At 34.7% G+C, this 27393-nt stretch overlaps 4 protein-coding genes across 4 annotated transcripts; 3 read left to right on the forward strand and 1 right to left on the reverse strand.

The window, feature by feature from the left end:
* Window positions 1-7232: 7232 nt before the first annotated feature.
* LOC141711872 (mitochondrial fission protein ELM1-like) lies at window positions 7233-11417 on the forward strand. Its single transcript, XM_074514568.1, has 11 exons — window positions 7233-7428; window positions 7682-7844; window positions 8007-8073; window positions 8521-8617; window positions 8910-9059; window positions 9180-9306; window positions 9721-9833; window positions 9908-9971; window positions 10077-10170; window positions 10288-10396; window positions 11112-11417. Exons 1-11 carry the CDS (start codon window positions 7312-7314, stop codon window positions 11229-11231), a joined length of 1221 nt encoding a protein of 406 aa, XP_074370669.1. The 5' UTR covers window positions 7233-7311; the 3' UTR covers window positions 11232-11417.
* Window positions 11418-11786: 369 nt separating this feature from the next.
* Window positions 11787-13050, forward strand: LOC141710616 (casparian strip membrane protein 1-like). The gene is made up of 3 exons (XM_074513181.1): window positions 11787-12341; window positions 12449-12572; window positions 12652-13050. Exons 1-3 carry the CDS (start codon window positions 11839-11841, stop codon window positions 12856-12858), a joined length of 834 nt encoding a protein of 277 aa, XP_074369282.1. The 5' UTR covers window positions 11787-11838; the 3' UTR covers window positions 12859-13050.
* A 1410-nt stretch (window positions 13051-14460) lies between these two features.
* Window positions 14461-21880, forward strand: LOC141711873 (mRNA-decapping enzyme-like protein). The gene is made up of 8 exons (XM_074514569.1): window positions 14461-14825; window positions 16212-16252; window positions 16561-16610; window positions 18382-18526; window positions 19260-19316; window positions 19562-19685; window positions 20975-21439; window positions 21650-21880. Exons 1-8 carry the CDS (start codon window positions 14664-14666, stop codon window positions 21704-21706), a joined length of 1101 nt encoding a protein of 366 aa, XP_074370670.1. The 5' UTR covers window positions 14461-14663; the 3' UTR covers window positions 21707-21880.
* Window positions 21881-24485: 2605 nt separating this feature from the next.
* LOC141711874 (putative F-box protein At2g36090) lies at window positions 24486-25841 on the reverse strand. The gene has a single exon (XM_074514570.1). The coding sequence runs from the start codon at window positions 25696-25698 to the stop codon at window positions 24721-24723; it is 978 nt and encodes a 325-aa protein (XP_074370671.1). The 5' UTR covers window positions 25699-25841; the 3' UTR covers window positions 24486-24720.
* Window positions 25842-27393: the final 1552 nt, after the last annotated feature.

Below are 27393 nucleotides of genomic sequence, written 5' to 3' on the forward strand. Positions count from 1 at the left end.
AGAGGGGAGATCAAGATATTCCATGCAAACACGCATCCCTGAGTGCCGGTTATCAAAATGATCTTTAGAAGACTAATGACAGATGGGACTTTAAGAAGCTCAATGAAAACTTGTGCCCGAAAGGTAGTACACCATAAGGAGCGACAATGGAAATTGCCACTAACTTTGATGATTCTGATTCGGAAGGGATGAAATTCTTTCATGAAGACCCGATAATCGTCACACTATGATATAAAACTCTGAAAGATTCTTAGAAGATGGGACTCGCTGATTCTCAATTTGCATTTTATGATATGTTGCCACGATTAAAGGCCCGACTGAGTTCGGGGGCAGGTCCCCCAAAAGAAGACATGGAATTACGAAAGACCGACGAGCAATGAGATAATCCAACTGCAGATATGATTCTTATTCATTTATCACCTGAAAAACCAAATAAGATGATAATCCTGAATTTGATCTTGAGTTGGTTACATATAAACTCGATAATGATGGTAATCAGAGTACATCGAGGAAAATGAAGAGGAAATTTTGCCCTTGGCAGGCGAGAAACCACAAAACAATGCCACATATCAAAGGTTAGAAAGTATAATTTTTTGAGCATCTCTATTGAAAGATCATAAGAGCCTACAGTCTAATAGAATTAAGAGCATAGACAAGGCAGAATACATGAAACACCTCCGAAAGTCATTTGAAGTGTTGATGCACCACAAGATGATGTTAAATCCTACAAGGTGTGCCTTCGAGGTAGGATATGGAAATTTTTTGGCCACATCTCTGAGTGGGGAATTAAGGCCAATGTTGATAAGATTCCTTGTTATGGAACCTTCATATTTCATTAAGAACATATAGAAACTAAAGAGTGCAAATTTAGGAGAGGTTCATCTCCGAATCCAGTGACAAGTGTTTGCCTTCTTTCACGGCATTGAAGAAAGTAAAGGACTCTTCATGGACTGGTAAAAATAAGGTAATCTTTGAGGAATTAAAGAAGCAGATGACCGGAACACCTGAAGAACTACTGAATCTATACATGGAAAACTTAATTGAGTAATTAAGATTTGTCCATGTGAGAAAAGACATGGAGGTTCAGCAACCCACCTACTATAACAGTGAAGTTTTGTGTGAATAACTTCAGTATTTAGAAGTTTGCATTAGCCATGACCATGACGCGAGGAAATTAAATTGTATTTCCAAGTGTGTAATATTAAAAAACTAACCCCCGGGGGGCAACATGCACAGACCTAAGGCTAGTGGAAGGTTGTTTTAAGTGGACAATTGAGCATGACGAATTCAGTATAAACATGAACCATGTTTAAGGTTTAAGATTTGACTGACTTCATGGTTGAATTCCCCACTGACAACCAAGAAATCAGGGGGGGCAGGAAGAGATACCCTATGAGGGCAAGGAAACATGAAAACAGAGGAAAAACATGATACTCAAGAGATATTCGGTTCTATATTTTGATGGATCGTCAAAAACAAAAATAAGTAGTGCAAGATCATGATGGATCTATGATAGAATTTGTCTTGATATTGGATTTCTCAAATGACGAACAACGAAGACAAGTATGAGGCCTTGGTGGCCATAATTGCCTCAGCTGAAACCCCGAGGGTCAAGAACTTCAAAAGTTTGCGAATACTCAATATTGATGATTTCTCAAAGTAAATGGAGAATTCAAAATAAAGCATGGGACAACAATAAAATATGAGAAACTTGTGAAGCCATGACTCAATTTAATAAGTGCTACGTCCCGAGGGAGGAAAACATGAAAGTCGTTGCCTAGGAAATAGAACGACATTGCCTAGGAACTAGAAAGTTACACGGGAAGTTTTTACTTCTAAGTCACGAAGACCCAAAAGCTTATACAAAATCGATAGCGTTGATATGTGTGAGGACTTATTGCCTAGGAGACTCAATCTGAAACTAATCGATGACCCGACGATGCTATGGGACGTGAAAAATGCTGGAAAAGCTTTAAAGTTTCAATCTGATTGCAAGGACTTTATGGAAAAGGTAGTTCATGATTCCTTACTTGAAATGCTTGAAACCCCAAAAAACAGAGTTGGCCTTGAAGGAAGTACATGAGAAAAACTGCGGGCTACGCGTGGGGGCAAGGATGTCGCTCAAAACGTATCCTATTTTGATTCTATCGATCAGAGATGATGGCTAATGACAAAGATAATGGGAAGAAAATATGATGGATGTCCGAAACATGCACATAGCCAACGCCCAAAGGTAGTTCTTGATAATAATCAAATCTTACTTCATGAGGTGGATTGAGGCTAAATACATAGCTATGATAACCACCAAACAAATGACAAAATTTTCGTGAGAAAGTGTGATACACAAATATGGACTTTCGTGAATCCCAATGACGGATGATGAACATCATCTCAACAACAAGGATTTAAAAAAAATATAAACAAATAATTATGAGGAGAATAACTGTGATTCCTACTTCATGCTTGTCCAAAGTGAAAAGGCAAGCCGAGGAGGCCATGTGAATAGTCCTTCATGGACTGAAGAAGAGGATCGAATATTTGAGAAATGCTTCAGCGAACTATCTACTTCTCATATTATTGGTGAATCATGCCACTTACAAAGTAAATGCAGGAGTTACGTCATTATTATTAACCTACAAGGATAAGGTTGGGATACCCTTTGGAATCACTCCATGCCAAGGGTCGAGGCTTTTGAGTCCGAGAAGAACGAAGAAGACATGACACATGCTCTAAATTGATTAAGCCAAAACCGGGATTGCTGAGGATCAGAAATAAGTTTCTTATAACACAAGAAGTAAAATAATGATTTTGTTGACAATGAACTTTACTCCTTAGAGAGATTAATGCACCCGAAGTTGGGAAAAAAGGAAAGCTGAATCCCATGTTTCGAAGGGCCGCATCTACTCAAGAACAGAATTAGGATGAGGCTCATACAAGCTTGAAAACGTTTAAAGAAAATGAGGTATTTATACTTGACACACTTCAAACCCGAGGGTTTAATTAAATTGAGCATCCAAATAGGACAACGCACTTATCCAGACGAACTAAAAAAATAGGGGAGGGCTCGTAGAGGCCACGTTCCATCGAGTTGAAGGCACGTTCGTAGATTCAATTAAAGGAACGAGGATTGTAAGTGGCAAGAGGAGAATGCTATTAAAAGTTAGAGCCCGAAATAAGCTTTGATTTTAAATATTATAGGCTCAAATCGAGAAAACGAGCAAACAATTATGGCTGTTGAAAGGTTTGCAGCTCGTAATTCGGGATTCCTGATCTAAAGATTTAGGATTTGGGGTCCAAGGGGTCAGAATCCTGATCCAAGGGTCAGGATTCCTGATTTAAATTGTGAATCGTTTGACCAGGGTTTAGAATCCTGATCCAAGGGATCAGGATTCCTGATCTAAAGTGTGAATCATTCGACCAGGGGTCAGGATCCTGATCCAAGGGGTCAGGATTCCTAATCTAAATTGTGAATCGTTCGACCAGGGGTCAGAATCCTGATCCAAGGGGTCAGGATTCCTGATCTAAGGGGTCATAAATAAGTTTCTTATAACGCAAGAAGTAAAAGAATGATTTTGTTGACAATGGACATTACTCCTTAGAGAGATTAATCCACCCGGAGTTGGGTAGAAAGGAAAGCCGAATCTCATGTTTCGAAGGGCCGCATCTAGTCAAGAACAGAATTAGGATGAGGCTCCTACAAGCTTGAAAATGTTTAAAGAAAATGAGGTATTTATACTTGACACACTTCAAACCTGAGGGTTTAATTAAATTGAGCATCCAAATAAGACAACGCACTTATCCAGACGAACTACAAAAATAGGGGAGGGCTCGTAGAGGCCACGTTCCATCCAGTTGAAGGCAAGGAGAAGGAAGACAAACGCTCGTAGAGCCATGATTTTATTTGATTAAAGGAACGAGGATTGTAAGTGGCAAGAGGAGAATGCTATTAAAAGTTAGAGCCCGAAATAAGCTCTGATTTGATATATTATAGGCTCAAATCGAGAAAACGAGCAAAAAGTTATGGTTGTTGAAAGGTTTGCAGCTCATAATTCGGGATTCCTGATCTAAAGATTTAGGATTCGGGGTCCAAGGGGTCAGAATCCTGATCCAAAGGTGAGGATTCCTGATCCAAAGGTTAGGATTCCTGATCTAAATTGTGAATCATTCGACCAGGGTTCAAAATCCTGATCCAAGGGATCAGGATTCCTAATCTAAAGTGTGAATCATTCGACCAGGGGTCAGAATCCTGATCCAAGGGGTCAGGATTCCTAATCTAAATTGTGAATCATTCGACCAGGGGTCAGAATCCTGATCCAAGGGGCCAGGATTCCTGATCTAAATTGTAAATCGTTCGATCAGGGGTCATAATCCTGATCCAAGGGGTTAGGATTCTTGATCTAAATATTCAATCTTTCGGCCAGGGGTCAAAATCTAGGTCCAAGGGGCCAGGATTCCTGATCTAAACTGTGAATTGTTTGACCAGGATCCTGACCGAATGAAATCCAAGTCGAAAATCTCACGACCAGGACAAATCAGTCCATAATTCGGCCAGCATCCTGGTCAAAGTGGGATTTCCGAAAAAAATAAAATAAAATAAAAATATATCTGAATTTTATTTAATTCAAGTATTTTTAACCCTGTTTGGGCTATTATTCGGGAAATTTAATCTGAGTTGAATTTTATTTGAGATTTTTAAAACCGGTTTGGGCTATTATTCAGAAAATTTTACCCGAGTTTAATTTTATTTGAGATTTTTTAACCTGGTTTGGCTATTATTCGGAAAATTTTATCCGACTTGAATTTTATTCGAGAATTTTTAACCCGGTTTCGACCATTATCAAAAAATATTTTATCCGGAGGGACCGTATAAAAAAAATTATCCGGGTAGGACACTCCTCACATGGGGCTCATATTATTCAAATATTGAATAAAATAAATATTATTATTTTCCAGTAAATTTTTTTTTTAAAAAAAGGATCAACTAAAAGAAAAAAAGGAAAAAAAATGTTTACGTTCGACCAGGATCTTGCTCCAGCAACAGGCTGATCGAAATCGCCACGATCAAACTGCATTTGGAGCATAATTCGATCAGGTGAGATCGAAATGGTGGGGAGTTAAATGGTCAAATTGTTGTTTGGTACCCGAGATTTACCTCACACAATGGCCCCTGAAGGTTTGAAAATGAAAATTTTACACCCATGATTTTAAAAATTACAATTTCATCCCTGAATTTTGCAAACTTACAAATTAATCCTTGTAAAATTATGAAAAAGTACCCGGAGATACGGAAAAATTCCTAAATTATTAGGAAAATTACCTGGAGGTACGAAAAAAATCCTAAATTATTAGAAAAATTACCCGGAGGTACGTAAAAATTCCTAAATTATTAGAAAAATTACCCGAAAGTACAGAAAAATTCCTAAATTATTAGAAAAAATTACGAAAAATACCCAGAGTTGCGGAAAAATTCCTAAAATATTAGAAAAAATATGAAAAATACCCGGATGTACCAAAAAATTCCTAAATTATTAGGAAAAATTATAAAAAATACCCGGGGGTACGGAAATTTCTAAATTATTAGAAAAAATTACGAAAAATACCCAGAGTTATGAAAAAGTTCCTAAAATATTAGAAAAAAATATGAAAAATACCCGAAGGTACGAAAAAATTCGTAAATTATCAGGAAAATTACCCGGAGGTACGGAAAATTCCTAAAATATTAGGAAAAATTATGAAAAATAACCCAGAAGTACGAAAAAATTCCTAAAATATTAGAAAAAATTACGAAAAATATCCGGAGGTACGGAAAAATTTCTAAAATATTAGGAAAATTACCCGAAGGTACAGAAAAATTCCTAAAATATTAGAAAAAATTATAAAAATTACCGAAAGATACATAAAATTCCTAAAATATTAGAAAATATTACGAAATGTACCCGGAGGTACAAAAATATTTCTAAAATATTAGGAAAATTATCCAGAGGTACGGAAAAGTTCCTAAAAATTGAGGAAAAATACATGTGAGTGCGAGATAATCCCTGAAAAATAAGAAAAAAATACCAAAAAATGGGAATAGGTACGAAAATGAATAGGGAAAATTATTCAAATTTTAGAAAATATCATGATGCCCCGGATAAGGCAAATCGTTGTGAATGTGTAGGTCGCTCCACACTTTACCCTAAAAGATGATACCCCGGATAGGGAAAGAGGTAACTTAACTTCTACGAAACATCGAGTGTGTTTCCCAGAAGTTGGGGGCAAATGATATGGAATAAAAATAACCCTAATTGCGGAGTTAATTCGCATTAATTAAACCTGATTTGGTCAAAGGGAAAAGCGCAATTAATGGGGCCCAAAACCCTAATTATTTATTAAATTCGTAATTAATAAAGTGGCTAATTAAACAGCCCAATAAATGTGTTAAAATAAATAATTACTTCTACAAGAAGTAGTCTCCAAGCAACCTAAATTCAAAAGAAAACCAATTCATACTTTCTAGGACTCCAAAGTCCAATCTGAGGTAGAGACTTGCCCATCAAGTCACCCAATTCTGCCCTAATTCCTAAACTCTCAACGTCTATATAAATGGTCTTACCCCTTCAACTTCAGCAGAACGTTTTTGGACAAGAGTTCCATACGTCACCATTATGAAACCACGTTTTAGAGCACAACTCTAAGTATCGCGAAACCGCGAAGGCATCCTACAAGCCACGAGGCCATTACCAAGAACGACATTTTAGACTTAGTACTTGAAGGACATGAAAGTTACTACAAATTTGGCGAGCTCTCGTTGCCATAGCCCCGAGGGCATGCATCACCAAGAACTACGTTTTGGCTTGATCCTTGGCATACACCAAGATACGTAGGTATCTTGTGAGAGCAGATTCAAGTTACGAAACGCAAACAAAACCATTAAAATTCGAAACTTACCAAATCCTAACATTAAATACACGCGATAAATAAATACATGTTTTTTACCTAGAACAAGTGACTTATACTTTTTTTTAATATTCTTACAATTTTTTATGTTCATATTAATTATTATATGATATTTAAAAAGTCAGATTTTATCCTATTCATTTTCAGCTAATTCAAAAATACCGTAAACTTCAAGTTTAACGGTAAAAACTAAAAATTCTCCAAAGAGTCAAAAACTACACTCACATCTGTATTTTCTGAAGCCCAAAACTGGTTTATGTTTTAAGAAGGCCCAAAGAAACAAATAAGGAGTCCCCAACCCATAACCCAGGTTCTCACCCAAATCTTTTTTAGCGGCGGTAGCAGTTGGAGCATAAGCTAAGCTAGGCTGTAATGCGGAGTAGCATCATCAAGCGGGTGGCTATTATCGGAAACGGCGTCGCTGGAGCCGAAAATCAATGCATTGGTTTAATTAGAGCTTTAGGTTTCTCTCACCCGCATTCTTTTTATGTAAGTCACTTCTCAATTTTAATTTCACTCTTATTAAATCATTTTATAATTCGTGCTAATGTTTAAAATTAAAACCGTGGCGAAGTGTTTGTTACGAAACTTGAATTACTAAACTGTGTCATTATCATATATGAATAATTTTGTTTTGCATAATTTTAATTGTATAAACAATTCCATTCTATTTGAACAAAATGAAGCGCTAGTGGCATCATACATTATTTGATGTAACATTGTTTATATTTATCTTATGTAGCGTGTAACGAGGCCGAAGGGAGGAATTAATGAACGTCTTCACTGGCTTTCTGTTCCTCTCCATAGAAAACTCGATCACTTTTTTAGACAAATAAGTGGACACGAATTTTTTCGTGTTGGTGCCAATGGGAATAGTCGGGTGTTGCCATCGGCTGACAATGCAGGTGAATTTGATGATTTAAGCGCTAATAATTAATTATACAAAAATAACATTTGTGACGTAAATTATGATTACGTATGAATGCTTTCCTCGTGTAGTTTGATTAGAAACTCTACAAGGAAGCAAGATAGCTAATACTAAAGCCTACTATCAATATATCGTGCAGGCACCTCCCTTTTTCCGGAAGCTGATGCAAAGCAGATAGCAATTTCAGCTCGTGAAACATGCAGGAAGTATGACTCTGAATTTTGTTGAAGTTGAATCCTTTGATTAAGATCAGCTTATCATGTTGAACAATTTGCTTAGCCACATTTAGTTTAATGCACTAGTACACACAACTAATCATTGAAGGAAGAGCTATGTTAAATATGGAATGCTTAGAATAATTTCGGAAGCCAGAGTTGTGAACCTTGCCCTCTTTGAACCGTGCCTGATTTTTCCTTTCAGATCTATGCTTCTGGAGTGCTTTGTGATGTGCTAGATATAAATTTCGGCTTTATGTTATACGTTGATAGTTGCAAAAATTATGCTTTTGTTTTGTGTTTTAACATATTGATTCAATTGAATCTGCATCTATTACTCTTTGTAGTCATCCTTGGCCTTCCTTTATATCCAATTATAGAACATCTTCTTCTCTTCATATCTTCAGGTATTTAACCTTTTAACCTTTTATTTTTAAGGAATGGGCCATTATTGGTGGTTGCATCTGGCCGGGATACTATACCTGTTGCAAGTTCCATTAAACGGTTAGCTCCAGAACATGTTTTTGTTGTTCAGGTTTGAGGGTTGAGTGTGTTTTTTCTTTTTCGTCTTTACTTATCAGATGAACAGTATCAGAGTGGTGTCTGCCATGAAAAGTGCTTTAAAATACCTTTTTATTAATTGTTTGTTAGCGCTATATTCTAAGTGAAGCAATGATTTAATGTATTACTGTTAACTTGTGCTTTCAATTTTCATTATGTTTTGCTCTTTAGACTTCTCGTTCTATCACTTTACATGTTCTAATTCTTTTTTGTAGTACCTAGCAATGAAAATTAGTAACTATCTTCCTTTGTCATTATCATTTTAGATACAACATCCTAGATCAAATCTCAAAAGGTTTGATTTGGTTATTACTCCACGGCATGATTACTATCCATTGAATCCCCAAGCACAAGAACAAGTTCCATGGTTTCTTCGTAGGTGGATAACTCCACGGGAGCATCCTGGGAAGAATGTGGTGAGCTTCTTATTTTCATTTTCTCTCGTTTTTTTTTCATTCCCTTTTCGCCAAAAATTGTGAACTTTATCCACTCTTTGTTGAAAAGGGTAAATTAGAGTTCGCTTATTTGAATTCCAGATCCTCACAGTGGGGGCTCTACATCAAACTGATCCAATTGCTTTGCAAATTGCTGCTTCTTCCTGGCACGATAAACTGGCACCATTACCGAAACCTTTGCTTGTGGTTAACATTGGAGGGCCTACAAGTAAATCTGCTACCCATAATCTACTGTAGCTGCTCATTTTATTCTCTTATGCTGAAGTAAAATTAAGCTGCTTGCACATTTTGATACCTAGCTAAAACTGATTTTTTTCCCATACTTATTGTCTTTTTCATGTTTGAATATAATGCATATCCAACATGCTCTTTAATGGAATGCATTCAGAATATCAGATGTTCCTTGTTTTGTTTTGAAATTTTATTTTTTATTGCCATTTCGGAAATAGATGTTTTATGGCCACAATTTTGGTTATTAGGGACTAGGCTGGACCCTAAGGTTGATCTTAACCCCTCTGACGTTCCTCCCACTCTTCGAGTACTTTTATATGATGCTCCAGTACCTTGTACATCTGTGTTGTAGATCAAGTGTAATGAACATTGTTGACTTCCCTTTTGTTAGGTCATTGTCGGTATGGCACAGACCTTGCCAAGCAGTTGACAGCCTCACTAGTGAACATCCTTTCAAATTGTGGAAGTGTGAGAATATCTTTTTCTAGAAGAACTCCAATCAAGGTACATATTCTCAGTGCACTTCCATAGATCAATTTTTTTATGGGTGTTTAATTGTTAATAGATGTTTCTGACAGATATCTGATATTTTACTGCGAGCATTTCATAATAATCCTAAGGTTCACATCTGGGATGGTAGTGGTATGACTATTATTATTATTTATAAAGTCCTTGTTTGATATTATAATGCTGAAATCGTACATGACTTTGTATATAAATTCATTCATTTATCACAATTATGCTTAGACCCAAATCCACACATGGGGAATCTAGCTTGGGCTGATGCGTTTGTCATTACTGCTGATTCAGTCAGTATGTTAAGTGAGGCTTGTAGCACAGGGTATGTCTGCTACATCTTGATGATTGTCAGTCTCATACTACTTAATATGATATCCCTGTTTTTTCTATTATCCCTTTTAACTAAAGGTATCTGTTTTACGGTTTTACCATTGTGCAGGAAGCCTGTGTATGTAATTGGATCAGAGCGATGTACATGGAAGTTTGCTGATTTCCAGAAATCTCTGCTTGAACGAGGAGCAGTTCGACCTTTCACTGGCAAAGAAAATGTATGTCATCTAGTCCTCAATTGTTGTAACATACAAGTACCACGAGACTAGTTTCACCGAATTTTTTTGAAAGGCAGTTTCACCAATTTATTCTTATAGAAGTTGATGTTGTTACTCTTGTGTGATGTGTTCTGCACCTCCATTTTGTCCCCTGTGCAAGTTTGAGGATGCTTAGTTATTAATATCTACTTAAGGGATGAAAGGGAACAGATATTTAAGTGTGTAGATATATTAATATGGATCAGGATCCCATACCGGGGAGGCATTTAAGTGTTTTATATGAATTTTTGTCACTATACCCCCCACTGTTGCAATATGATTTGACTTTGAAAAGGTAAATGACTACTTAAAATTAAATTACATATGATATTTTACAGAATTCACAGTATTGAGTCATACCTTATGAACGTGTAATGTATATGTTGAACTTGAAAAATTACTTCATCTAATTTTTATTTTAAAATGGTTGATGAATCTTGGAGTAGAGGTAGTGAAGTATATTTTAATTTTGTAAAAAGTGCTTGGGGAAGGAATTTTAAAACCAAAACTCATCTTCAAAGTAACCAGGTGAAAGAGGATAGCTGACAAAGTAGTAAAAGCGGCTTAACTAAACAGAAAAGGGCTAAAGAAACGTGCCTCTGTTGTAGTAGTATCCGATCCAATAGCACCATTAAAACATCGGTTTACCTTCTACTAATATTTTGGAATTGTCCAGGTTTCTGAAAGGTGGAGCTATGTTCCTTTAAGTGACACTGCAGATGCAGCAGGTCAGGTGATCAATGCACTTGCAACACGTGGATGGAAATTAGAGCCACAGGCCCACAGTTCTGCATGAACTGTTGTATTTTTCTGGCAATTGTACCCTTTTTTCCAGACACTTGTACTGAGTTTAATGTATAAATTTTAGTTGTTGAAATGATGTATTGAATATCATTACAATACGCTCCACAAATTTTCAGAATCTATGTATGTGCACTTGGTAGTTGATATTTTCAGAGGAATAAAAAATCTGTTAATTCCCTATTTGCTTTGAGATCCAAATTTATTTTCCGATATCAATGGATTAGATTGAACAACCATGTCTACGTTGGCTTCTTAGTTAAAGTCTTACTGCCAAAATATATATATGAACAGATATATAACCATAAATCTTTGTTTAGGAAGTCAATTGGCCAACCAAATGTTAGTATCTGCCCCAATATAGCTTCTGACTTGCTTTTGAACATTTTTTAGATGGCAACTGCTCCACTTGCTCCATCTGATATGGTGCAGCTTTCTTTTCTGTTATTCTAAACTAGGAAGTTTCTCATATCATTAACCAACTCCCCTCAGCTTCGGTATATATAAGGTTAATCTATGAAGCATGTCAAAACACAAGCTTTCAACGAAGAAAAACTGCAAAAAACCTCACTGACATACAGGCACACACATCACTGCATATTATGAAGAAAGATGATCAAGGTACAACATCTAACATTTTTAATTTGAGCAGTGAAGATAAGAACGAGAAAGCTACTAGTGATTCAATAAGGAACGAGGAAGCCATTTGGGATTCAAGCAGCAAAAGAGAACGAAATGGAAAAGTGCCTCTTATGGCGACCCCAGTTGGCAAGGAATCTACTGCAATCGACATTGAACTATCAAGCAAAGAAGAAAAAGGAAAGGCACCTCTTTTGGTACCTCCATTCTTAACAAGAGCGAAGAAAGGTAAAGCTCCTCATATGGCAGCTTCAGTGTTTGCGGCCCCTCGCAGCTCAGGGCCAAGTAAGGCAGAAAAGGCAGGGTACAAGAGAGGAATTGCAATATTTGATTTAGTATTGAGGCTAGGTGCCCTCATATCTGCTTTATCTGCAACAATCACTATGGGAACAACTGATCAAACTCTTCCCTTCTTCACTCAGTTCCTTCAATTTCAGGCCAGTTATGATGATCTACCTGCCTTTACGTGAGCATTAATACTCTAAACATCATATCTCAAAATTACTTATCTGAGTGATGTAATTAATTAAATATTGGAACATATTTTGTGATGTTAGTCTACATTTCTTGCAGGTTTTTCGTAATTGGTAATGCAGTTGTTAGTGCCTACCTGGTCCTGTCTGTACCCTTTTCCATCGTCTGTATTATGCGTCCACATGCAGCCAGACCAAGGCTCTTCTTGATCATATGCGACACAGTAAGAACATGAACATCATCATTTTTTCCATAAATTTTTTGACGATTAATTTTTTATGTAAACTGATTGAATGGAACAGGTGATGGTTGCACTGACTACTGCAGCAGCTGCAGCAGCGACATCAATAGTGTACTTGGCTCACAACGGGAATTTAAACGCGAATTGGCTCCCAATCTGTCAGCAGTTCAACGATTTCTGCCAGCGTGTAAGTGGAGCCGTGGTGGCATCCTTCATTGCCGCGCTTTTCCTCACCTTCATGATTGTGTTTTCTGGTTTTGCTCTTTGAGAACACCAACTTTTGTGTTGATTTCAGTTGTTTTTGTGATTATTCTTTTTACAAACATTTAATTGTATTTGTTGGTGTTTCTGGAGACCGGAACTATTGCTTCGAGTCTCTCATACTTATTATATGATTTATATCGTTGTCAAGGAGAACAAAAAATCTGAAGTGTATATTGTATTCTGGCATTGTTTGTGACAGGCGTTTTCGAGATTATTATAATTTGATTATTTCTTTTACTGTATGTCGGAGTAAAATTACCTCCTTTAATATTTTTGTGTGGGATTTTGCATTGAGAACAAACTCGTTTTTTATTTGTATATTATAATTATTTTAGTGTCAAGTTAATTATAAATTTAAAGTATTTCAACTTATAAACAATTTAATATCACCCGCACTAAACAATTAACTTATAAACAATTTAATATCACCCCCACTAAACAATCAAATACTAAACAATCAAATAGAATAAATTATTCCTTCAACAAAATAATTAAATCATCTATAGCATTTACCGTACAATAAAAAATATTTTAATTTAGTAATTGATAATTGACAAAATGCCCAAAATATATATTCTCGGAAAGTTCGTGTCAAAATCTAGTTATCCTAAAATCTAAAGATTTTAGATCAAAACCCTTTTCGGAATTCTATATTATTATTTTAATAGTTCTTTTGACTCGAAAACCCATCGATGAATTAAAGAGTTAATCAAAAACTGCCACCCATTTATTGGTTGAAAATTTGAGTAAGTGCGCCCATTTTTGAGAAATTAATTTATTTCTTTACACGAAAATTCAATTATACGTCCAAGAGTGAATCATAGGTACCCATTTTTTGGAATTAATTTGCTTTTCATATTTATGATAAATTATGAGAAATATTGGAAATGGTACGAAATCAAACCTGAGTCCTTGGGATTTGGCGGTGAGTCAAATCTCAGTACTCCCGCCAATCGGAGTTCTAATACTATATTAAGAAATTAGTCACTCTAAAAACTTAATTTGTTAAATCAAACTCTTTTCAGAATTTTATATTATTATTGAATATTTTCACTCAAAATATCCACCAACTACAAATAACTCATACACGTATCCTAAGATTTCAAAATTTATATAAAATACGCATAAACTATGAATAACACATATGTATATTCTAATTTTTTAAAATTTGTATAAAATACGCATGAACTATCTTTATATTAACAAAAATTGAATACACATTATTGTAATGCATGTAGATCGTGTATTCCATTTTTCGAATGCATATTGCTTATTAAAATTGGAAAAAATAAAAGAATATATATTTTAGAAATACGTATTCAGTTGAAATTTAGTATGATTTTCAACGCAGAATTTCGGGTTTTATGGGAAAAAATGGATATTTTGGTAATTTCGGGTTTTGTGAAAAAGTGGATATTTTGGTACAATATTTTAAAAATTTATTTACAATTTAGTAGTAAAAAATACGATAATTTCTATAATTACCGGAAATAATTAATTTTATAATTACATTATTTTAGGGGACTAATAGAAAAGGAGATTGATGTTATTAAAGTAGGAGAGGGAGTTTAAAAAAATGGCAAAGAAGAGTAATTAGCAATGAATTAAGCCACCCTTCCATACAATTACAGTCACAGACATCATTCATTCATTCACTGAACAAACAAACACAAAGTAGTAGTATTTTCCAAGTCATAAAAAGCCCTATACCAACAACAACTCGTACTCTTATAAATAACTCAATTAGATCCCCAATTAAGCTAGGGTTTCTATTCGGATCTTCTCGGCTCATCTAACCGGACCACCAAAATGTCGAATCAGAGCGGAAAATTGATGCCCAATCTTGACCAACAGAGCACAAAAGTGTTGAATCTCACCGTGCTTCAAAGAATGGATCCTTATATTGAAGAGATCTTAATCACTGCTGCTCATGTCACCTTTTATGGCTTCAATATTGATCTTAATCAATGGGTATTTATTCTTTTTTGTTTTGTTTTTGTATTTTAATCTTCTGTTGATCGAATACTATGATTCTTTTCCATGAAGATTTAATCTTTGATTTAAAGTTTTGATTTGTAGCTGGATATAGTTTGATCTATTATGGATTGTGCTGTGAAATACTGAAATTGTGCTGGTTATGAGAAATTGAGACTTATTCGGAGGTTTTAGAATTTCTCGACTTTAACCAACTTAGATATAGTTTGAAGATAAACAAATAAGGTTGCATAGTTTGATGCCGGAATTGTAGGAGATTTATGATAATGAATTTTGTTTTTAACTTTTGAGGGTCTTATTCTGATTGGTCCGCGTGTCTTTATATTAATTGGGCTGTTTATGGGAACGAGTCGAGAAGTAAGAAAAGAATTGATGTATCTAAAAGTATAGGACTAAGAATCGACAAAAGGAAAGGAAATTTGGTAAGTGGAGAATGGGGCTTGTAAAGTCGGCTGTATACTTGCATGTTAAATATTTGTCGCATCTGGGCCCTTTATAGATCCATGACAGAACACAATATAATGCACTGAATCTTAGTTTAGTAGATTCAAAAGACCCTGTAAGTTTTCAAGTCCGAGACGGAAGTTTTGTTAGGTCATGATTTTACAATTATTGATTTTATTCCTTATCATAGTATCTATAGAAAATTAAGGAACACCAAACGAGAGTAGGATTTAACTTTGTTGGTAGGCCAAGTGCAAGTCATAGTAGCATTATCTAAGTGGTTTGATTAATTATTCAGGTTAATATCCGAGATCACTGACTTATAATTTTTTTTGCTAAAAATATATGTCCTCTCCTTACGTTCTCAACCTGGCCCCCATCGTTTTTAAAAAATATTGGAAAACTTACATTTATCCTCACTTAGAATAAGATCTGACCTGCCAAAAATGATAACCGGAATTATAACATGCAAGAATGTAATTAGCAAAAAAGAATTGTTGACTGAATAAAAAGTATGCTATAAATATACAAGTCCTAATTCCTAAACATTTGAAGTATTAATTTTCCCCTTTCATAAATTAGACAGGTGTCTACAGATATCGTAATTCCGCCAAAACATGCATTAGGGACTCTTTTAATATCCTCTTATATAGTTTCTGTAGAGTTAAGAATAGCAGCTAAACTCTCAAGTCAACCTGTGTTTTCAATATCTATTATTTGGAGAAAATATAGAAATTGCCCTTCGATTAGAAATTTATACTAAGAAGATTTTATATTCGCTATTATTTCTTTACATGCATTGACAACAAGTAACTAGGACCTCCAACTTTGTCTTTTTGCTAAAGTCGAAATAATATTCAGTTTCTGATATTTTCTTTTAATCATCTCCTACTTATTTCCTTTTTGTTTTGATTTCAGAGTCGCAAGGATGTTGAGGGGTCTCTTTTTGTTGTCAAGAGGTAGTTGATATGTTTTAGTATATTAGAGCATATTTGGAATTTAAAGACATATCTTTTACATCTGTAAATTTAAATGGAAAATCAGTGTAGCTTGTTTATTGTAGCTACAAAGCTGAAGAGGATAATTTTGCATAATTATAGTCTTAATTATCGAATCGCCTTCTGACGTCTAGTCTTCTACTTTGTTTTGATTATGTTTTTATGTGGCCAAAGTTCCTTGGGCAGTCTGGTTTGAGAATTTGATTCTATAGCTTTTGGGTGGCAGTTTGGGGCCTTCGGCTACTATTAACTTTGGATTTTCATTGTAGGAACACTCAACCGCGATTTCAGTTCATAGTTATGAACCGGAGGAACACAGGTCCGTTTTTATGTGTATTGACACTTTCTATAAATGACAATTCTTGAACTTCGTTGCCAAATATTCTCACAATATATGCTTTTGTTGCATTTACTTTATTTGCAAAATACTGTTTGGTTTTCATATATTGTTTGAAACTTATATTGATGCCATTGCCAATCTATGAATTTTGTTACCAAAGATTCCCTAGTATATGTTTTAGTAATACAAAGGATATGGAATAACAATTTTTTAAAGTGTGTCGTCTTTTCTAAAATGGAACTTTCAGCGAGAAGATATCTGGACTCACTCGTAAATTCTTGGTGTCATAATTTTTAGGCCCTAATCAAAGCAAACCCCTTTTATTAGGTATAAATAATGGATAGTCTTATATATTACTGTGTATATTATAATTTCTGCTTTTTCCTTGCTGTAGAATTAGACAAGATTAAGGTAGAATAGCTGTCTTATCAGTGACCTATGGAGCAACTCAAATTCCCCTTCCAGTCTTTAGTGATTGGGTTGTTTTTTGATGGTCTCATGCTTTTAAACTTGTTTGCCATACTCTATGCCTAGTCATAAACTTTTTAGTATTTTTTATTTCACAAGCAATTTTCTCTTTCTTTCACAAGCAATATTCTCTTTCTTTTATACGCATGTTCTATTTGACTATCAGTTATTTTTTAGTGGAGTGTTTTAATATGAGATACATTTGATTATACGTTCTTCTGTGGATTTTGGGAATTTCTTAAGCCGATTATTTATTACTTCGGGTTTAAACAAGAAAAGTGATCTGCTGAATTAAACATATTTATCTGGCAAGGAAGTTCACCTGACAATCATAATGGAAATTGGAATAGAACAACTGATATCTTAAAATTCAGAACTAAAAATTAAGACTGTTTGATAAATGCTAGAGCGGGCAATCGGGTCGTGTCGTGTACTTTCGTATCGTGTAATTTCGTGTTTCGTGTACGTAAACATGAAACCCATATCCGACCCGAAATGATTTCGTGTACCCATATATGAAACCCATATCCGATTCGAATCGTGTCATGTACTTTCCGTGTACTTTTCGTGTATACTAAATAAAAAAATAATAATATATATATACATATAATATATATAAAAAAAATCTATTTTAATATATAATTTAATGAAATATGGAGAGTGTATAAAAAAAAACTATATTTTTACATAGTATTCTATAAAAACTTGTAAATATTTATATTATATACATAAATATATGCATGTGTTATATATATTAATTTATAAATATATTTATCTCGTGTAATTTCGTGTACTTTCGTGTACCTAAATTGAAACCCATATCCGACACTAAATCTATCGTGTACATTCGTGTTCGTGTACATTCGTGTTTCGTGTACAAAAATTAAAACCCATATCCATATTTTTCGTTTCGTGTCGTGTTCACTTGCCGTGTACCAAATTGCCCGCTCTAAATAAATGCTAACTATAGAGAGAGTTTAAAAAGCTTTCGTATATTATGTTTTTAAAAGCAATGTTACCAAGTATCGATGGTTTAGTGTCTATGTAACTTAAGGGCTCTATCATTAGTCTCAACACAGAAAGTTAGATGTCACGGAGCTTTTAAGAGCATTCATTGTTTACCAAGAAATTGAGATGTGTCGGTGAACACTATGTTCTCTTACAAAAGCACAGGGAAACATGCATATATGTATCTATGTGTGTGTGTTGGTGTGTAATACAAAGTTGAGTATGTGCATTTCTACTGACATATTAACCTTCAAATCTTTCTCATTCTCAACAGAAAATCTTGTGGAAAATCTCCTTGGAGATTTCGAGTTCGAACTTCAAGTTCCATATCTTCTGTATCGTAACGCCTCCCAAGAGGTCAATGGTATTTGGTTTTATAATTCACGTGAATGTGAAGATGTAGCTAATTTGTTTACAAGGTATTTGGCTACCACTTAAATTAATTTACTAAATGTACATGTGTGCATCTATAGCTTCTCTAAGTTGAATTAGTTTGGAGGACGGTTGGCATTAACATGTGAGTATTTAACTATTTCTAATAGCAAGTCAACTGAACCATCAACTTAAAACTAAAATAGAACTTCCTCAAACAAAAATAAAAAGTCACAACTCCATTTAGTTTTTCCATTGTTCATGTTTCTACCTATAATAAACTTGACACTAAGATTTGTAGAGTTCAATTTAACTCAAGAAGTTGGTTGTACTTCATGACAAGGATCTTCTTTACCCTGTCATGTAGGAATCTGAACTGATGAGAGTATCAGTATCTGTATGCAGTTCTTGAAGTAAATATTTTTTTTTTGGTTTTGAAATTGCACCTTCAGCCCAACTAGAGAGCTTTTTGACATATGTTTAGTTTATGTATCAGTATATAGGAAGATAAAGCAAGATCGGTTTTGAGTAGACTTCCTAGTAGTGTAGTAGATACTTAAAAGGAATGTAAATGTAGGTTTTCCAATTTCACTTCAGTCCCAGCCAAGTACTGAGAATTTCAACATATTTTAAGCTTTATTTCTCTCTTATTAGTATGCAACAGAGCTATAGGAAGATCAGTCTGTTTTTTTTTTGTTGCTAGACTTAAGTAGAATGCATAGTAATATCTGGCATATGGTGGATTCTTTTCCTATCTTATTTCTGTTTATCCATTTCCAGGATACTTAATGCTTATGCGAAGGTTCCTCCCAAACCTAAAGTATCACCGAACAAAAGGTAACAACTTTTTTAATGTAATAGAATTGCATTCTCTTATTGACCTAAACTTCATAGGTTCTCTTTAAAATCTTTTCTTTGTTATTAATATTCCTACGTTAATTGCAGTTGCAATGATCTGCGTGAAAATATATAGCTTATAAAATAAATTTGTTTATTCCCTATATGGTTGTTGATTGTTTCTCAGTTCAGTAATGTATGATTTCTAATATGTAGTTTTTCTTCCAAATTTCTCTTACATTTAGTGAGTTTGAGGAACTAGAAGCAGTGCCGACCTCAGCCGTGATTGAAGGGCCGCTAGAACCATCTTTTACTCAATCTGCTTCAACGGACGTACCTGATGATTCGTCCTTTGTGAACTTCTTCAGTGTAAGTATTCTACTTCCATGTGTTCAGTCTTTAGTAAGAGGCTTATATATGAAATATTCACGTAAAATACTTGTTTCTTTCTAGTTCTCAGTGCTAAAATATAGGCCTGACAAAGTGGATTGAAAATTATTAACCCAAACTGGCCAGTCTAAAGGGCTGTTAATCCGATAGATTTTAAGTTGTTTCATTAGCTAATCGATAACATCTAATGATGGGGGTTCTATGTTAAACCTGGAATCGGATAACCAATTACTTTTCACTCTATTACATACAACGGCTGTTACCAACTTAGATTAAAGTAAGCCAGCTGCATTCTAAGTTTGAGGAAAAAGAAAATCCAGACATTGCCTTGTTTTTAGTCGGTAGTAAATAGAAGGCGTCAGTAAAGATCTAGTGTAGTGTATATGTACAAACTTTAGAATTTTTTTATTTTTCATCTCTACATTGTTTGAGTTATATCTCTTCACAAATAAAACAACTTAAACTGAAGTAAGCTTGCTGCATTTTAAGTTAAATTAAAAAAGAAGCCCAAAAATTTACCTTATTTTAGTTCAACAAGCAAATAGAATGCATCATGAAGATTCAGTACAGCGTAAATGTACAAACTTTAGACATTTGTTATTTCTCAGATTTACATTCTTTCAGTTAAATCTCTTTGCAAATAAAATACTCCCTGTGTCACAATACACGTCCTAATTTTTTTACTGTTATTTTCATGCAATTTTAGATGCCTCAAAAATGTACTTGTATATATAATATATTTTCTTCATCATTTTTGTTGTACAAAAGAAAAGTCAGTTGAAAAATTACAAGCATCTTTCGTATTAATAGGATGTTGGAACCTCAGCTATCACAATTTTCACTTTTACCTTACGATATGAGTTTTTTTTGTGAATATATTTGAATGAAAATTAATTCATACAGTAAATTAGAGTTGTGAAATATTACAAGTTACAAAAATACACTGCAAATTGCACTAATTTTAACAAGATGATCGCTTTTGTTGATTGCTATTTTGTAGACAGGTGTTGCTTTCTTGTATAATTTGTTGATAATCCAAAAGGGCCAAAACCCATAATCAATGTCAACTGAAATTATAGTTTGATATGCACAGGATCATGTTAATTTTCAAGTAAGCTTATACAATTTCTCTGGGAGTCTGTCGGGTTTTATTAGGTTACCCTTTCTATTTGGCTATTTGCTGCTGAGAAATTTTTATGTCTGACGACTATTAGTTCTCACTACAGTTCATCGTCATTCCTTAAGGTCTTATGTATTTGATTCTGCAGACTGCTATGAATATGGGGCATGGTGCTTCAAATGTTTTGAATTCAGGGCAAGTTCCTAATGTCCCTCCTTTATCTTCTCGTGTTCCGAATGTTGCCCCTTCTGCACCAGCAGTGCAAACTCCGCCCCTACCTCATGCTGCTTCGGCTTCTTATCAGATGCCTCTTCATGACACTCCTGATCCAGTCAACAGTAGCAACCATGTTACCAATCTTCTCAAACCTTCTTCTTTCTTTACGCCCCCCTCCTCCTCTTCTGCGCTGATGACCCCACTTGTATCTTCATCTATGCCTACTGCTCCCCTGCAGCCTCCTCTGAACACACAGCGATCTCATGGAGCTCCCATGCTTCAACCGTTTCCACCACCTACACCACCAATGTCTTTAACTCCCAGCCCAGCAGCTCCTGCAAATTATGGACCATTAAGTAGGGATCAAGTCCGTGATGCGCTTGTGATGCTTGTTCAAGTATGTCTGTCTTCACCTTGTTTCATTTGGTTATATATGTTCTGTCTATAAAATCTGACCGCAAGAGAGTTCATAGGATATATTATTAAAAAACACTGTTGCGGTGTTGCCTGTTAATCTTTTTATATTGTACCATAGCTGAGACATTTTGTTGCATGCCTGCATCACAGTTCAACTTCTAACTTGTGTTTTGGTTTTCCTTTTTGCCAGGATAATCAATTCATAGACATGTTCTATCAAGCACTGATGAAAGTCCATCGATCGTGACTATTTGCAGAGCAAGTGGGTTCGTTTATTTGTAGATGCTAGTACAAAATGCTTGTAAGGTCATTTTGTGTATAAGCCTATCAGTTGAAGTTTTGCAACTTTGTTTCTTTTTTAGATAACTGACAATATGCTACTTTGTTTGATATTTCTAGCAATTTCTAGAGATTTCTCATCCCCCAGTCTGTTAGTTTTTTTGGGTTATTGATTGTTACAAACTTTTTATGATAACATTACCATAATATACAACTTAGACTAGAAATCTCAAATAATATATGAGGGTTTCTTCTTCCTCGAGCTTTGAAAATAGTGGAGGTTTTTTCAAGTGAACCTTGATTTTTCGAAAATCATCTTCGAATTCATGTGTACATTCAAACTTTGTCCCCACCTTCCAGATGGTCATAAAAAACTCATTACACTTGTCTGGAGATTTATAAATGAACCGGTTTGGGGCCGCAACGCGCCATGTCAGACTCTGAAACTTTTTGACGGTCCTTGGAACCTCATTTCCATTAACGCTTTAATTTTCGCAACATTACCTTCAATACCCCTGTGGTTAGCAATAAATTTAAGAAATTTGCACCTCAAAAACACAATTTTACGGATTCAGTTTTATCTTATATTTTCTCAAAATGTCAAACATTTCTGCAAGATGGCTTATATGATCGTTTGAACTTGACCAACATGTCATCTATGTACACATTTTCCCCATCTGACTAGTGAACATTATATTATCGAACCGTTAATAAGTGGCTCATGCATTTAACAAGCTAAAAGGCATGCCAATGTAGTAATAGAGTCTCCGATTCATAATAAAAGAGGTGTGCTCCTGGTCGGGATTGTATATAGGAATCTGATTATATTATGAATATGCGTTCATAAAACCGAGAAGCGCATGACTAATGCGTGGTAGGAAAAACTATATTTTGGACACACCTTATCGAGATCGGTAAATCAACATAATTTCGTTATTATTTATTTTGCTTTTTGAATAAGGACAAGATTGATCAAATACATGTGCTAAAGTACTTTCGTAAGAGATTTGCCTTTAATAATCTGTCAACCTCATATAAATATTTTTTTTAATAAGATGGAATCCAGGTGAATAGAATATGCGACCATAAATTAAAATATCAAATATTGTTCATGTTGTTTGGGAAAGAATTGGGGAACTAATTCGGAATATTGAAAACTCATGCTTTAAATTGTGTACCATCACCGGCAAGGGATCCGCTATCGATATTTGGCGAGGGATCCGGTATCGATGATTCAGATTTCAGACCCGTAATATGATTAGATTTGAATTGTCAGATCCTTTAATGTTAATTAACTGACCTCGAAAGGAACGTGATATATAATTGTGTACATTAGTTGCAATTGGGGAAGCATCTGTCAGAATCCGCAACCCGAGACTAGATTTACTAGTCAAGTAGGAGTAGTACACAGCTGTTACGATTCACGAAATGAGAGATGGGGGAGTGTGCAGTCATTTAGGACTTAGGAGGATTGGACAATTACATTGCCTCTTGCTCCAAGTGACAACACGCAGACAATATGCACGCAATCCGTGTGCAGCAAATGAATTGTAAGCGTAGCAATATTTAAACATTCTTCTCATTAACTGCGTGTGATTCTAACAATTTTTTTCCTAAGCTGCCCCTATCTACCTCTTCTTCCTCCACTCACGTTTCACCTAAATTGGCAAAATAATGGGAAGATGGAAAAGCAGGTTTTGCATGTTTAATTTGCCACCTACAGGCTACAAATTACAACAACTACTCCTGTTAATTTGGTGATATTTGTCAAACGCATTAGACGTGTCAATATGGATTAAAAATCATGTAAATGGACCAAATCAAAGCAAATTTATGAATATGGACCAACTAATACTCACGTATTTAAAAATTGGTTTAAAAATCATATATTAGCTCTAAAATATGAATCTGAGATATGTGATAATGAAATTATTCGCGTAGCAAATATAAGCATATAAATTTTAACTGAACCGATAACTCTCACTCTCTCGATATTTTACCTAACCATTATCTTCAGTTTCAAAAATTTCTACTCGAAATTATTTTTCTTTTGTAATTTATTTTTGAAATTTTTTCATCAAAAATGTTCCGAAATGCACTACTAATCTGATTTGCACCGATGCAGAATCGGCTTACAAAATTGTCCACAAGTACTTATATGTAACATCTATATACTACCCGGTAACTTTCTTAATACCATGAGATGCGACTTCATTCACGTACATATGCGCAAATAAATTATAACACATCAAGTATCGTGTCATATTATTCAAAAAAAAATTGGGAACCAATTCTGTGAACCTACTACTATTTTTTTTTAAAAGAAAATGTAATTGCTCTAATGGACCGATCGAAATGACAGTCAGTTTGTTAGATCTAATAAATATTTTGAAATAGATGCCTTCAATCAGTTTTAAACAAATTTTGTCAGCTGGTGGCAATTAGCTTTACGTGCATTTTACATGCTATATTTTATATAGTCATATCGGCATGTGTTTAATTTTTATACAATTACTTAACAAGCGGGTTTGACAGATTTTTCCTACGAACTCTATGTCTGAATCTACATGGTATTAGTGCGTAGCTGCTTTTCTACTAATGATCTAGTAACGTATGTAGAATTTTTAATGTTGTTTAGAACATCTGGATCTGCATCACTCGTCTCACACCAGAGAGCCAACTAAAGTCGAAGAAACTTGAACTAGAAAGAGGGAGACATGAACATAAAAACATTAGCGAATATTAGCTATATAATCTAGTTACTCCAATTCGCAATACTCCTCATAAGAACATAAGTACTGCTAATATATATACATACAAAACAAACAAAAGTATAGTAAAAACATCACTGTAGGCTGCAGCTACATATGATCACGAGTCCTGATTATTGTCTTAATATGGATTATGGATGGAGTTAATAATTTGCGGAAGTTGGTGATATATGTACACCCGCAAATGCATTTCGAAAACCAGGTAGTTGAATTAAAAGTGGATGAACCAAAAAGCGGCAAAAACAAGGAAACCAGCGGCAAATGCAATGGACAACATATCTAATATCCCTTCTCTTTTTATCTTCTTTTCTCTTCTCTCTTTCTTCTTCTCTACATATTCTCTATACCTTCTCTTCGCTTCTTCCTCTCTCCCTTTTCCTTTTCTTTTTCCATTCATTTTAATAACCCTCTCCAAAATTACCAGACTGTCCTTCCCGTTCAAATGCATCCCCTCCATGTCCTCCATCTCTAGGCTCACTTCTCTAACTTGCATTTCACCGTTTTCTGAGCCACCGCATGTCACCACTATCTCGCACTGCACCATTTCGTTTTTACTTTCCAGAACTGTCGCGAACCGTACCTGGACTTCCTTGCTCAGCCAGTGGCGTGTTGCGGAAACTGGACTAAATGATGATATGTTCATTACACTCGGCCTGGTCGGGTCTATCAGGATCCAACTCAGTGTCATATTGTTGACAAAGTCGTCACACGTGTTGTCGTTATCCACCTGCGGTATTCGGGTATTTATGGTTTCTTTCGGGTCGAGTAAGTCAATCCGAAAAGGCGAGCATTTGAACCAACCCGACACTGTTTCCGTTTCTTGCACTTTACTGAAAATATTATCATTACCGAAATTTATATCAACGGCTGAGATTAATTTTTCGATGGGTGATGGAGTTTGGATATTAGAAGAGGATGGAGGGAGGGAGTGGCAGAGGGAGTAGAACGAGCGGGGGCCACCGTCAGGGAAGGCGGAGATAAGGTGGCGGAGGAGAGGTGATGTGGCTGTGGAAGGCCACGTGGAGAGAAAGAGGTGGGACCAGAGGTAGGTCTGTGAAGCTAGAGAGTTGAGGGTGGTTGAAGTGCAGCTTAAAGAGGCCAGGCTAGGACCGTCGAGGCGTGTCAATATGTGCGTCTCTAATATATCTGCATGGAGGGAGGTGATTCCGGTGGGCCTGATTTCTTCCATAGCCGGCACTGCCTCTAATTTAATTACTATGTATATATTGTGTGTGTTTGTTGATGGCAACACTGGCTAGTACTGGTGTTTGAAGAGTTTGAGTTTGCTTTTAAGAGAGGTTAAAGATATGCTTCTTCTTTGTTTAGTTTGGAGATATGGTTGAAATTGTGATTCATGTAAATCGGTTGTGCGTTAACGTTATTTATCGCAATTCGTATGTATGCATCACAGTCAAAAGGTGACGACGTGCTATTATTGGTGCATTGAAACTTGTTTCATTTGATAGGGGTAATAATTTATAATCTATAGATCTTGGGTCCACCAGATCATATTCATTTCTAATGTTATAAGTATACGGTTGAAAAAATAATTTTTAAAATTTTGTTTTTACGGATATTATATTTTAGTATGATAACATGAAGTTACTTTTGTAAAAAAAATTAATCCTATTATCTTTGTTTATAAATTTATTTATTATAAATTAAATTACAAATATTAATTTTTTTACTATTAATCTCATTTATAGATCAAAAATGAGTTTTAATAAAGTATTTTAAGTTTTAACCCATCAAATACATATGTATCAATCACTGTTACCGTGCCTTATTGAAATAAAAACGTCCCCATCAATCATTCTCTACATTTAGAACGTATAACGAATCACCATCACGAGCAGGTACCGTAATATAATTTCTCCAGGCTCAACGACTCGGGAGTAGTTCACGTATTTATTTCTGACCTATATTTTGGCAATATCACTCTACTCACAGGCATTATAATTCGTAGAATATTATTTATGAGAAAAAACTAAAATTTAGGATTTTTTTTTGGATGGACAGGAAAAGAGACCGCGTGTCAAATAAAAACAAGGCCCAAATTAGATTTTTTGAAAATTGTTAGTAATAATAAGTAGTCTTGAAAAGTCTTGTTTTAGAAAGGATTTTCTCTAGCTTTTGAGTTGTGTAGTTTTAATTGGTGAAATAAGGAATAAATTCATCATCATAATTATCAAATATATCATTGTATTTGTATGTATTGTTCTAGAAGTTAAACAACACCTTTTTTTTTTCCTATATACCGATCAGAACTGTGACCGAAGAAGAAGATGCAGTTTTTTAACTTACAGAATAAATGCCAATATTAAGACTAAAACCAAATGAAATGAAACTCATAACTACAAATAAAAAATCATTACCTCTGCCTACAATACGAATCTTATAGAGTTGTCTTTCTAAATATGTAACTGGGCATGCACATCAATCACACAAGATTCTCTTTGTTGTACTTTTAGGTTTCGTTAGTTTTTTTATATACAAAATATACCGGTATTGTTATGTATTCAATCCTTACTCGTTAGATTCTATATATCATTTTTTAAAACGTTTTTAATATCCGTTTAAAATATAGTTCTATAATATGTTTTTAATCCTTTTTTTTGAATTAAAATTTTATATTAAAATTTTTATTCAAAAAAAATTAAAAAAAATATTATTAAATTATATTCTATAAAATTTTCGAAATATATGCAAACAATACATGTATATATTCCAATGGCACGAATGAAGTAGTACTTTAGTACTCCATACTACATAATTAACTTACTACATGTTTGTTTGATTAAAAAAACTTTGTACATGTTTGTGAAATATATTAAGGATGATGGCCAAAAATACCAATTTTTTTGAAATTTATGACCAAAATACC

The sequence above is a fragment of the Apium graveolens genome, chromosome 3, assembly GCF_009905375.1.
Source record: "Apium graveolens cultivar Ventura chromosome 3, ASM990537v1, whole genome shotgun sequence".
NCBI classification, from domain to species: Eukaryota; Viridiplantae; Streptophyta; class Magnoliopsida; order Apiales; family Apiaceae; genus Apium; species Apium graveolens.

Excerpts from the sequence above, each read along its gene's own strand:
- LOC141711872 (XM_074514568.1), top strand. The coding sequence starts at position 7,312 with ATGCGGAGTAGCATCATCAAGCGGGTGGCTATTATCGGAAACGGCGTC. Across the intron at positions 8,618-8,909 it reads AACATGTTTTTGTTGTTCAG|ATACAACATCCTAGATCAAA; the intron begins GTTTGAGGGTTG and ends TTATCATTTTAG. Across the intron at positions 9,060-9,179 it reads AGCATCCTGGGAAGAATGTG|ATCCTCACAGTGGGGGCTCT; the intron begins GTGAGCTTCTTA and ends TTTGAATTCCAG.
- LOC141710616 (XM_074513181.1), top strand. The coding sequence starts at position 11,839 with ATGAAGAAAGATGATCAAGGTACAACATCTAACATTTTTAATTTGAGC. Across the intron at positions 12,342-12,448 it reads GATGATCTACCTGCCTTTAC|GTTTTTCGTAATTGGTAATG; the intron begins GTGAGCATTAAT and ends CATTTCTTGCAG. Across the intron at positions 12,573-12,651 it reads TCTTGATCATATGCGACACA|GTGATGGTTGCACTGACTAC; the intron begins GTAAGAACATGA and ends TGAATGGAACAG.
- LOC141711873 (XM_074514569.1), top strand. The coding sequence starts at position 14,664 with ATGTCGAATCAGAGCGGAAAATTGATGCCCAATCTTGACCAACAGAGC. Across the intron at positions 18,527-19,259 it reads GTAGCTAATTTGTTTACAAG|GATACTTAATGCTTATGCGA; the intron begins GTATTTGGCTAC and ends ATCCATTTCCAG. Across the intron at positions 19,686-20,974 it reads CCTTTGTGAACTTCTTCAGT|ACTGCTATGAATATGGGGCA; the intron begins GTAAGTATTCTA and ends TTGATTCTGCAG.
- LOC141711874 (XM_074514570.1), bottom strand. The coding sequence starts at position 25,698 with ATGGAAGAAATCAGGCCCACCGGAATCACCTCCCTCCATGCAGATATA.